General features: G+C 45.6%; 1 protein-coding gene across 2 annotated transcripts in view; it reads right to left on the reverse strand.

The window, feature by feature from the left end:
* Positions 1-3,203: 3,203 nt before the first annotated feature.
* CARMIL1 (capping protein regulator and myosin 1 linker 1) overlaps positions 3,204-12,127 on the reverse strand; it is a 318,527-nt gene continuing 309,603 nt past the window's right edge. Inside the window, exons 37-38 of one of the 2 annotated variants that reach the window (XM_062185167.1) lie at positions 10,596-10,745; positions 3,204-4,231 (exon numbers count right to left, since the gene is read on the reverse strand). In XM_062185167.1, coding sequence (XP_062041151.1) covers positions 4,095-4,231; positions 10,596-10,745 — 287 coding nt within the window. In that variant the 3' untranslated portion in view covers positions 3,204-4,094. The remainder of the gene's footprint in view (positions 4,232-10,595; positions 10,746-12,127) is intronic. The other variant, XM_062185173.1, reaches the window with a different exon arrangement.

A 12,127-nucleotide genomic window follows, 5' to 3' on the forward strand; every position in this document is an offset into this window, starting at 1 on the left:
ACGCGCCCGGCAGAGCCGCAGACGCACAGCTGAGCGCGTTCCACGCTGCCTCCGCCGCCTCCATTTCCCTTCCGTAACAATGTTCTCCTCCCAATCAGTATTGACTTCCAGGTTTTGCATTTGCAGGGCGTAAGAGAAACTCCCAGGGAGCGCACATGGTGCACGAGGATAGAAAACAGCTGGGAAAAAAAACAACCAGAAGGACCATGCATCCGCGAGAAGAAACTTCTCTCGTTCGTCTCTAGAAACACCTGTGTGGGAGGACGCCTCTCCGGTCCTGCTGGACCTAGGAAGGCAGTTTTTAGAGCTGGTTTCTAACCTCGCTTGGGCCATCAAACCCTCCGTGGTGAAGTCTAGAATTAAAGATTTTATATGGGACCAGCGCTGTGGCACAGCTAGGGAAGCTGCCACCTGCAACACGGGCAGCCCCTGTTTGAGTCCCTGCTGCTCCACTTCCGAGCCATCTCCCTGCCCAAGTGCTTGGACTCCTGCACCCACGTGGGAGGCCGGATGGAATTCCAGGCTCCTGCCTTCTACCTGGCCCTGTCAGTCCCTGGCAGCCATTTGGGAAGTGAACCCACGAATGAAGTTGTCACTGTCTCTAATTCTGCCTTTCAAAGATATATTTTAAAAAATATTTTATATGCATAAAATAGAATAGTCATAAAACAGAAATTAATTACATTGAAAGTTTTTTTTTTAATTTGTTTATGTATTTGAAAGAGTTACACAGGGAGAGAAAGGCAGAGAGAGACAAAGAGAGGTCTTCCATCTGCTGGTTCACTCCCCAATTGACCACAACGGCCTGAGCTGCGCCAATCCAAAGCCAGGAGCCAGGAACTTTTTCTGGGTCTCTCACCTGGGTGCAGGGGCCCAAGGAATTGGGCCATCTTCTACTGCTTTCCCAGGCCATAGCAGAGAGTTGGCTTGAAAGTGGAGCAGCCGGGTCTCAAAACTGGCCTCCATATGGGATGCAGGCACTGCAGGCGGCAGCCCCGGAATAGTTTTAAAATATTTAGAAATGTTTTGACTTAGGAATGAATGTACTTATTAATTTGTTAAATAACCCAGTATTGCCGGCGCTGCAGCTTTCTAGGTTAATCCTCCACCTGCGGCGCCGGTACCCCGGGTTCGCGTCCCGGTTGCCCCTCTTCCAGTCCAGCTCTCTGCTGTGGCCCGGGAGGGCAGTGGAGGATGGCCCAAGTGCTTGGACCCTGCACCCGCATGGGAGACCAGGAGGAAACACCTGGCTCTTGGCTTCGGATCAGCGTAGTGTGCTGGCCGCAGCAGCCATTAAGGGGGTGAACCAACGGAGGGAAGACCTTTCTGTCTGTTAAAAAAAAAAAAAAAAAAAAGAACCCAGTATCACATGGGGTCTTATAACTAATGCAAGTTTGACAGAGGTGGGGTGATGATGTTTTATGATACTTGCAATATTTTGAAAGTAGCTGTGTTTTGTTATCCCAGCTACTAATAGTGTTATGGCTTGTTGCATATATTCATAATTTAAATTGCAAATAAGATTAATGAAAATCATTTTTTTTTCTGCAATTCAGGCTCTCCAGTACCTTGAATCTTTCCAGCCCATGTCCTGCAGGATAAGGATTCCATCTAGAGCTTAGAACATCAGCAGCAGGTGGCTCTCCTGGACCAGCAGTTGGGCCAACAAATCGTGATGTTGTTTGCAAGTGGTTCTTCCTGCTCTCTCATCTGAAGGGAAAAGGTCAGGCTCTATTTCTTTTTTTTTTTTTTTAAGATTTTATTTATTTATTTGAGAGGTAGAGTTACAGTGAGAGGAAGAGACAGAGAGAAAGGTCTTGCTTCCGCTGGTTCACTCCCCAAATGGGCGCAACGGCTGGAGCTGCACCAATCTGAAGCCAGGAACCAGGAGCTTCTTCCTAGTCTCCCACACAGGGCCTCCACTGCTTTCCCAGGCCATAGCAGAGAGCTGGATGGGAAGAGGAGTAGCTGGGACTAGAACTGGCACCTACATGGGATGCCAGCGCCACAGGCGGAGGATTAACCTACTGCACTTTGGTGCAGGCCCCAGGCCAGGCTCCTTTGTTAATGGCTGTCGGTGAAGGCCCCAACGCACCAGGCACGCAGTAAGAACAAGCTCAGCAACCTTTGGCCAAAGCCGCTGCTTCTGCTCTAGAGAAGTGGAGAGGCCAGTGGTTCTGGCCAGAATACACGTGATTCCTGCTGCCCATGGAGCCAAGTTCTACCTCCTTGAGAAAGCACCAAGGTGATCTGCCCTCTGGCCTTCTCCCTCTTCTCAATAGCTCCTGTGCTCAAACCCAGGAGGGTAGAACCAACCAGCAGCATGTGTGCTTTGACATCACATGCGATTCTAAATAACTCCTTGACTGCTCCGGGGCCCAGCACTTTCTGTATCTCCCATTACTCCAATCAATGGTCTACCACAGGTCATACCATACACTACACGGGGTACAACTAAGAATCAGGCACTCATCAAAGTATTGATGACTTCAATGCTTTGCACAAATGGCCTCCTCTGCGGCTTCCTGAGCATCACACAGAGCTTCTCGCCTCCACAGTACTGTTTGCCATGGGCGTATGCTCTGTCCTACTGTATTGTACGCACCTGGGTAGGGGCGCCTTCCCCACAGCCTGTGTGCCGAGTCCCCATGCCGGTCTTCGACTTCGTAAGCATCCCTCATTTGGGCAGCTTTAGAGCAATCGGTTCCCACTCCCGGGGAGCCACAGCTGGACACGGTGTCACAACTGGAGGACATGATCCCATGTCCCCCTGCCCTCAGGAAGTCGTTAGTGGCAGTAAACACGTGCTCACCCCTCTCATATGCCAGGAACCCATCCGTGGGGGGCTGCAGGGGGAAGGTTTCCATCACCCAGCCTCACCTTCCATGACCCTTGTCCCAGCAGACCACCAAGCGGCTTTTCACAGGACTTTTCTCACACCTGCTTCCTTCCTAAGACTGGGACCTGGATCAAACTCAAAATTCTCTACCCTTCTCAGTAAAATTTATATTCCACCCCCCCTCCCCAATGGCAAGAGCAGAGAGACAGAAGAACGAGCAAATTACACTTCTTTTGAAGATAATGGTTCCAGATCGAGTAATTGAAATTGTGACCATTCTGGATTTTGGAGAGGAAAACCAAAATTCACCATCCCAAAGCACTCCCACCCAGAAAAGCAACTTGGAGAAGGTCAGAATCCCACTTGTAAAATCATTTTATTGGTATAAATATACATATGAATAAAATACCTTCCGTTTGTAATGTAAGTGAATATTTGTGAAATGTCTTATAAAGAGTAGTATTTTGATTTTTTTTTTTACAGGTGTCAAAGTATTCTCTCTTAAAATCACACATTAAAAGCTAATATGCAGACAGAAATTAAAGGCCTCCAAAAACATGAATATTCATAAAACCTCATTCCAATCAACTATATACAGTAATCTGGGCACGTGGGAGAAGCAGCCGCGGGCCTCTCACTCCAATCTCAGCTGTGCTTGTTGATGGTATGCAGAGGTCACCAACCAAGCTTTAGATGTACAATTCCACATCAGGAAGGAGGAAGTTCCCCATGGGAGAATGTAAAAACCATACCCAAGATCTAATATATATAATTTATACAAATTATTCATTAGTGTGCTCTGTTAATATAATTACAATGTGCAATTGCATACATCAAGAATAAATTGCTATATCGAGTTGTGTGCAGCTCCGACACAAGCACACTCAGCAGCTCCCCAGTCGGCTGCACGCTGTCCCTTGTGTGTGTCCAGTTAGGTCGTTTACCTCCAAAAACCCATCCTTGTGGGGCCATCGGTAGCTGCCTCGGAGAAATTCAAGTAGGGCCCATGGAATCATCGCTGGCTTTCATTGAAGGCATAAGAAGGAATGTTTAGAAATCAAGTTATCAAATGTCAAGGGTTGGATAAAGACCAAACAAATGTGCTTTGATTACCAAGAAACGAATCTGTTTCTATATTCAAAAAGAGGCGGGGGGTGGCAGGAAGGAAAGGAGACATCAAGCACCAAAGAGAGCGTCTGGGACTAAGGGGTGTTGCTCTGTCCCCGTCTGCGGCAACACCACGGCAGGGCGGCCTTTACACGAAGATAAACTCTTTCTCTGCTTCTTCTCCGGAGTCGCTGGATTTGCTGCCGTGATGCCCGTCTCGGCTGGAGGGCCGCTGCTTCTGTTCCTGCTGCTCCTGGGGCTGCTGGCCCCAGCTTCTCCTTGACACTGGAAGAGAAGGGGGGGGGAGTGGGACAGTTTACTGAACAGGTCACGCCAGTGGCCCAACCACCATGGGGTGGGCTGCGTAAACCCCAGGAAGCTGGGGCCAGGGGTCGGGTTGAACGTTCTTGGGAAGCACTTACCATTCGGTTTGGAGACTCGAGACAGACTGAAAATAGAGCGACAAAAACAGGACCAACACCAGAAGACACACACAGACACAGTCTACGACAGGGTGAGGCTCACACAGGTGCTGCTGAGAATCTGAGGTGGGACCCCCGGGGGCGAGGGCAGTGGGCAAGCAAAGAGGTGACAAACAGGATGGAAGGGGCACTAGAGGCGGTTCCCTGGCAGCGGACTGCGCAGTCTCGGCTGCCCCCTCCTGCTAGAACAGGGCAGATGCCGTGAGCAGGTGGGCGCTGGCTGGACAGACATCCCCGTGAACGCGGATGATGGAGGGCTGGCCAGCACTGCTTCAGGGTCAGAGGTCAGGGCAGGCCCCGGGAATCTCTGTCAGACCTTTCTCAGAGCACTGCCCTTAAGACTTGGGAAAATGCATTAAGTAGTGCGGATGGCACTTTTGCATCTTTTGGTCACAGAGGTACCATGAGGGGTGCCTGTTCTGATGACGGATGGAAAGGATCCTAGGAGATGTGACAGAGCACTGATGGGGCCATCATTGCTGGAACTGGGCCTCTGCTGTGTCACCACTGTCACCTGCGGATCCAGGATACAAACTCAAGCTGTCTCATGGCTCCACTGCTGGCAGACTGGGGACAGGGGTCGGATGCTGTTCTCCAGCCTCATTATCCAGGGTCATTAAACTTGGCTCACCTTGTCTATCATATAGACACCACGTGAGCTAAAGATACCACGTCCTCACCCTGTCTGTGCTTAGAAAACAGATCATAGCTACATCATCACCCAGAAGTTCAACTGATCCAAGTCGGAACACAGTACTCCAGGGCTGGGACCGAGCTAGGATTCATTTACTACCTCTGGGCACTTTGCCTTTGGCATTACACTAAAGACCTCATCTTCTCAGGAGCCGGCTAGTTAAATTTTAGCCCACTGCGGAGTGCTTTAAGGGTGTGAGTTCATTAATCCTAATAGTCACAATGCAAACTCCCTAAAGGACTTCTGCTTGCCACTGTAGCGGTTGTCAGGGCCAGATTCAGATCCCTAGACAATTAAAATTTCAATTTCTGGTTAGGGCATTAAACTGAAATCACGGGCCGGCGCTGCGGCTCACTAGGCTAATCCTCCGCCTTGCAGCGCCGGCACACCGGGTTCTAGTCCCGGTCGGGGCACCAGATTCTGTCCCGGTTGCCCCTCTTCCAGGCCAGCTCTCTGCTGTGGCCAGGGAGTGCAGTGGAGGATGGCCCAAGTGCTTGGGCCCTGAACCCCATGGGAGACCAGGAGAAGCACCTGGCTCCTGCCATCGGATCAGCGCAGTGAGCAGGCCGCAGCGCGCTACCGCAGCAGCCATTGGAGGGTGAACCAACGGCAAAAAGGAAGACCTTTCTCTCTGTCTCTCTCTCTCACTGTCCACTCTGCCTGTCAAAAAAAAAAAAAAAAACTGAAATCACACAAAATTCTGAAAAGAAAAAAAAAACTTTGAAATCTCATCATGAATGTTCTTTTTTAAGTTTTTATTTCTTTTTTACTTACCAGCTTTGAGCTAATTCTCAGAGGGGAAAGAAAGCAGCAAATAGAAATTGTAATTTTCACTTTTGAAGTATCAGGTTGGTTAAAATTAAGAGCACCTGTTTGAAAAGTCCTTTGAAAGCTGTTAAAATGGTAGGTTTGAAGAAGAAGGTAAAAAAAATTCTATAAATATCTTGCCCTTATCATAAACCAATTTCATAATAACACAAAGAGGCCCTTAAGTTATCAGCCTCTGCATGTACTAAGAACAGGGGAAAATGGAGAAGATTTCTAATACTTCCATCTTGAAGATACCTGGCAACAGATCCCAACATTACTTGTGATAGCTGCTAGAAAAGGCTTCCATTCTGTTTTAAAAATAAGTTGTTCCCCTACATCAAATGACTCAAAAATAAATTTCCAACACTACAGATTTGAGGGAAGAAATAAATATGGTGGAACACTGCTCATTTGTCTACAATGTATTTCTTCTAATTCTTAGGTTAAAACAGTCAACAAACATTTCCTACTCTTGTTTCCTGGAAGTCCCAAGGGGAAATCCATTTTCCATGACGATGTGACATGGGCACTGCCTACCAATGAGGACATTTATATAGCCCAAGATGTCGATGTCACAGATTAAAAGCTCTGATAACGCTAAGATCTTGATAGCAAGTGCGGCTGAAATTTAGAGGAACCCAACCTAGGGGTCTTCCAACAAAGAGCAGACAGCCCTTCTGCCCCCACCCAGGGGTCCGTTCTCCCAGGTCACTGATCCGGGGATTCAGGGGCAGCGTGGTGGGGGAATGGGGAAGGTGCAGTAAACAGACATTAACACCCCGGTTTCTGGGTCCGTGACACAGAACCACTGCCAGACTTGCGATCTGCCCAACATGGTGACTGACAGGGAAAACGAGCTGTCCTTTCAAGAGGGCTATCACAGCCTTTCACCCTGGTGGGGACACTGTTTAAAACTTCACACTACGTATGTTCACCTGCGTTGACTCAACTCTCCCACCTGTGAATGTGCATGTGAAAATGAGACGAGTGCAGGCCGACACAGCCTTAGTGTTACAGGTAAGCATATCTCACCAGCTAGAAAACCGAAGCATATGAGAGCCACCCGTGCAAGTCCCAACAAACGTGGTGAATGCGGAAACCAAAACATTGGGCCTCCCAACTTCCAGCCCTCTCACAGGCCCCTGTGCGAACAACTTTGTAGGAGAAAGTTCTCCAGCTGAAGTTTGCTTTCTGAGCCATAGGAGCACCCACCGGATTGCATGTAGTTCAGATGCTGATCACAATTATGTTCAAGCTGCTTCGGTCAGTTTCCATTAAAGGATGGTCTAAATACAACTAGGCCTGCTTCAAACTCAAAGCTCTAGAATTCATTTTAAAAATATTTTCCAATTCTGAGTTTTTACTAATTCACTCTACTTCGACTTCCTTGTAAGGAGCTTCATTGAATGTTTAATCTTATACAGGGGGAAGAATCTTAAAATCAGCTTGTCCTACTACATTTCTTCAATGCAAGCCTTTATTACAGTTAAGAGGGTTGGAGTGTCTCCATCCTGTCAATGCACGTATTTGTTACCATTCTGTGTGCCATTAAAACTGTGATGAGAGACACTCCAGTAAATGAGCAGGTGACCTACTCCACACAAACACTCCCTGCATGTTTCTATCCTGTCTACACTGGCAGTCATCAGTACAGACAGCCTCCGGTATGGAGTCTGTCACTCTTGAAGATGATTTGACTCTTCATATTGCATATATGCAAATATATGCATGGTAATTAAAAACCTTCTGAAACATGCATACAAACTCTGAATTAGATTCAGATGAAAATTTGGGATTTACTTCATTGTAAGTTGCGCTGATATCCAAATTTTCCTGGATAAAAACATGATGATGAATGCAAGATAATATTCTGTAGTTGGCTTTGATCTTTCATACTTTCTAGCTAGAGCCAAAAACGCAACTGATTGTTAGAATTTCTCTTGAAGAACTCATAAAGGGAAAGTGGGACCTGGATCTAGTGGGGAAAGTGGAACACAGCACTGGTTTACAGACGGTAAACTGTTTGCTGGCTGCAGGCTGGTTATGGAAGAAGCAAGCAACACATCAAAGGAACCTGAGGATCCGGTTCCATTACAACACATATGAAGCCGAAGCCATCTATTTTCGTCAAGAAAATAGCATAGACTCTAACAAAACATCACAGCTTATAATTCAATGTAGAGAGAAAATGATATGAATTTCAAAAGATGTGGTCACAAATACTTCCAGTGAAAGAAATTAAGCATTTTACCTGTCAAATCAATATTTAAATACACACAATTAAACATAATAACCGTGATAAAAAATAAAGAAAAAAACCACGCAGCATGCTTTGAGAACAATAGCCTCTGTTTGTCTCATGAATACATCATTTAGGAAATTTAACAACTGTTTCAGTGTCAACAAAGCTGCTCTTAAAGACTTTAAGGAAAGTCCACGCCGTGGGTGCAGTAATTGCTCTGCCAAATGCTGTGTTTTTAACCAAGAACTATTCAGAAAGCAGACTGCTATGCAGTTCTCAAAGGTGGAGAGAGTCAAGTGCTAGAATTGGCACTAACAAAAAAATATTAAAATATTAGACACAAAGTTACTTTAATTGAAACTCCTGTAAAAACGACTTTTTGGTGCCTGCCAGAGAAATGGTTTTGATTTCAAGAAATCAAAGCAGAAAAGCAAATATAAGATGGTCCTATTTAACTCCATCAAAATGTGCTGCAGTCCATCACAAGCAGATTTCAGCTAACGGGGTCATGGGAAAATCTGAGATAGACACACAGTTTCGCCTTCTTGCCTTTCTGTGGTCTGGCTGATCTGTGTTCAGCATCCTCTTTTCACTCTGACTCAAAGCCTTACTGGATGATCAATGTGACACCAGGGGCACTCTTTGTATGTGACAGAAAGTGATTTCTGTGGCTCCCAAGACAGAATCCGACATCAAGAGTGCTCTGTCAACAATCAAGTGGTGTAAGTCCAAGAGTATGATAATTCAAATGTAAATTTCTAGGATCCAGAAACCTCTTTGTAATCTCAGATATCCTTAACAAGAAAGCAATGTAGAGACAGAGATTCTGACTTGATATATTCTCAGCAAGAAATCTAATTGTCTTCTATTATAACCACGTGTGCAAACAAATCTACCACGTGGGAAATCCTTTAAAAGCAAAGAACCAACAGCATCAGTTTTCCCTGGGGTGGCTGTTACCTGGCCCAAAACAGAATGTTCTTTCCTTATACGATCTGCAGTCTTGGCTTTATGCTGTGGGTGGTGTCCTTAACATCACCCCATCATCTGGCTAGTTTGTACCCCAATACCAGGCAAGCAAGAGCACGTGGGTCATCCAATGGTGTTGGCTGAGAAGACAGACTCAATATATTGATGCTGGTGACTAGTTGGTAAATGCTCTTCTGTTTTTGTTTTTTTTGTTTTGTTTTGTTTTGTTTTGTTTTATCCATATCAAGGGAAGTTCTTATAAACAATAGTTCCCACTTGAGGTTTCCTAACTCACTGGGCTGTTGAGCTGTGAGATAGATCATAAATTTATTATCTTTATAATGTGCTCAAGGGTGAGAAAGGTTTAACCTTTTGCCATGAAGATAACTTGTCCCTACAAAAAGATCATGCCCATTAACTTGTCTTCCGAAACAGTTTCTTAGGAAGGAGTGAGGGCATGGAGTTAGAACCAGAATGCTGGGCCATTCACCTAGTCTAGGGGGATCTAAACACACCTGCATTAAACCCGATAAAGTCTTACACAAAGGAAGGAGTCTCATTCCAAGGGTAGAATTCCTTTAAGGACACTTTAAAATATATGACTCCTTCTTCTTCTAAGATACTAAGATTTTCCTTAAATGAGTTTTTAAGCCATATTTATAGAAACTTGCCAACCAGGGAGCAGAAGCATCATTTAGGAAATTTATTTAATTTAGTCACAGAAGCCATTTCCTGTGAGTTAGCAATGCTTGTTCTAACATCTCCCACTGGAGGTTAAAGTTAATTTGAAACGTGTCTTTTTGTCTCGTGGAATTGTTCTTACCTGTACAGAACATTCTAGAGCTTGCTAGAGCACCAAATGGAAGACAGGGTCAACAGAGACTGCTGACACCTGAAAACTGGTGCTTTTTCTTTCTTGACAAAGAATCATAAAATGTCCACTGAAAGATCACGGGCATGACCCCAGGTCTGCAACGAGGGGCTTTTCATTCATCCCTTCTACAAAAGTCTGAGGTGTTCAGACAGTACCCTCTGGCGAGTAAACTGTTACTCTGAGGCTCTCTGATCCAATGCTAGCTGAGACCATACAGAAGAGTAAAGATATAAAGGAGAAGACCAGGCAGCATGACCCCAAATACAAAAATAAACCTCAGGATCACAAAAATTTGAAAGGACAAGTCACCAAAGTAACCTGATCCTCCTCATAAGAATCTCTAAGTTTAGATTTTTAAGTCAATATTTTTTTTGTCTCAAATGGAAAGATCATTCCATTGCCATTCAGGAGAAAAACAAACCAAAACATCCCAATAAAACAAAAACATCTCCCCACATCTGTTGTATGCCTAATCCCTGCCCCGTCCCACAATATAAGTTACTCAATTAAAGTTTGTTTTTGTTAGTGCCAGTTCCTAAGCTGTGGGTCAGCGAGGGATGAAAATCGAAGGCTCTAACCATTTGTTGGCTGTGACTTCCTGTGCCCAATTGCAGTCACTTCCTCTTCTGCAATGGCGGGGTACAGTTCTGCAGCTCTTTTCCCTCCACTGGAAGGCTTGCCACTGCCATGATCTGAATGCCTTTTGTAATAATCTCCTCTTTGCACTACTGAGGAAAATGGATTCAATTTACCCTTTACATTAGCAGATACATCGATGTGCTGACAATAATCTTTAAAAAAATATTAATATGAAAGATTAAAAATCAGTTCACCCATCCCACTTAAGAGTCCAGGAACCTACAGTGTTGGTCCTTGGCAGATTCACCATTATCTGTAGAACTCAACAGCCAACATTATGGGAACATCGTGCAAAATGAGGTGAGCTCTGAGTTTGCCCCAAAAAGGTATTAACAGAAAGGCCTGGTGTCACCATTTAGATTCCACAATGGATGAATGAAAATCACATTCACTATGCAACCATCTAGAAGAACATAGCAATTTACCTGTTTCAGAAATGAGTTGGGCACGCTAGTCCAGGGAAGCACAGAACAAGGGAAGGAAGTAACCAGCGTGAATGCTACACGAGAAAACAGGAGCGAGCACGAGAGGAACAGCTTCTAAGGAAAAAGACCGGGCGCACAAGTGGCTACGGCTCTCGGGTTACCTTAGCAGACAAGCAAAGAAACAGGATGAAGTTCAAGTCCGACTACCTTGGACATTGACAAGCTGTACTCAGAACTCATATAGAGCTCCGAGCAACGGAAGTGCTACATCAGCACAATCCCTATGATAAGCTTATTCCGGATCCCAGATGGGAAACCAATGCTCTCTCCAGCTCTGGAGAGAGGGGGTGTGAACCCTTCCTGAATTTCTCTCCTTAGGGGATCGAGGAAGAGAGTCAAAACATCTATCCCTGAAACCCTGAAACATCTGAATAACAGTTCATTCCATCTCCAACGTCCTGGGAAAGTTGGAACACGGAAAATTTTCACGGCAGCTGAGTGCCTATTTGTGGCATCCAGTATCTCACCCACTTTGTTAAGGAGAGAGGCTCGCGACACATCCTCACTTATGAGGCCGACGGACTATTCCAGGCTGTGTTTTGATCAAGCACAGGCATTCAGAAAACCAATTTTCTCAAAAATGTTTAAACAATAATTTTTATCCAACCTCCTGATTTTTTTTAATTTGGTAAATCCATTAAAATGTTGATTGCTTTGACAAGATGAACATTCCTCCTTAACCACTACCATTTCCTTCCCTGCCTCCCCTATTTCTCTCCAACAGGATTCTCCCAGGCATTTTCTTGGTTTCCTTAAACCATAAAGGTGTCAGTGAGCAGTTCCAGAAAGGGGGGAAATGAGGGTAGGCTGGGGGAGGGGTAAAATGTGGTCCACAAGGGCTCTCAGGGGGCACCTGCTGGCTCAGTTCACCCTGACCGGGTCCCACCAAGGTTCCTCCCTTGGCACTAACTCTTCTAAGATTTTGGCTCTGCTCCTGAACCTTGTGATCATCTACTCCGTGGACACCTGACACACCATTCGCGGCT

The sequence above is a fragment of the Lepus europaeus genome, chromosome 3 (assembly GCF_033115175.1).
Source record: "Lepus europaeus isolate LE1 chromosome 3, mLepTim1.pri, whole genome shotgun sequence".
Lineage (NCBI taxonomy): Eukaryota > Metazoa > Chordata > Mammalia > Lagomorpha > Leporidae > Lepus > Lepus europaeus.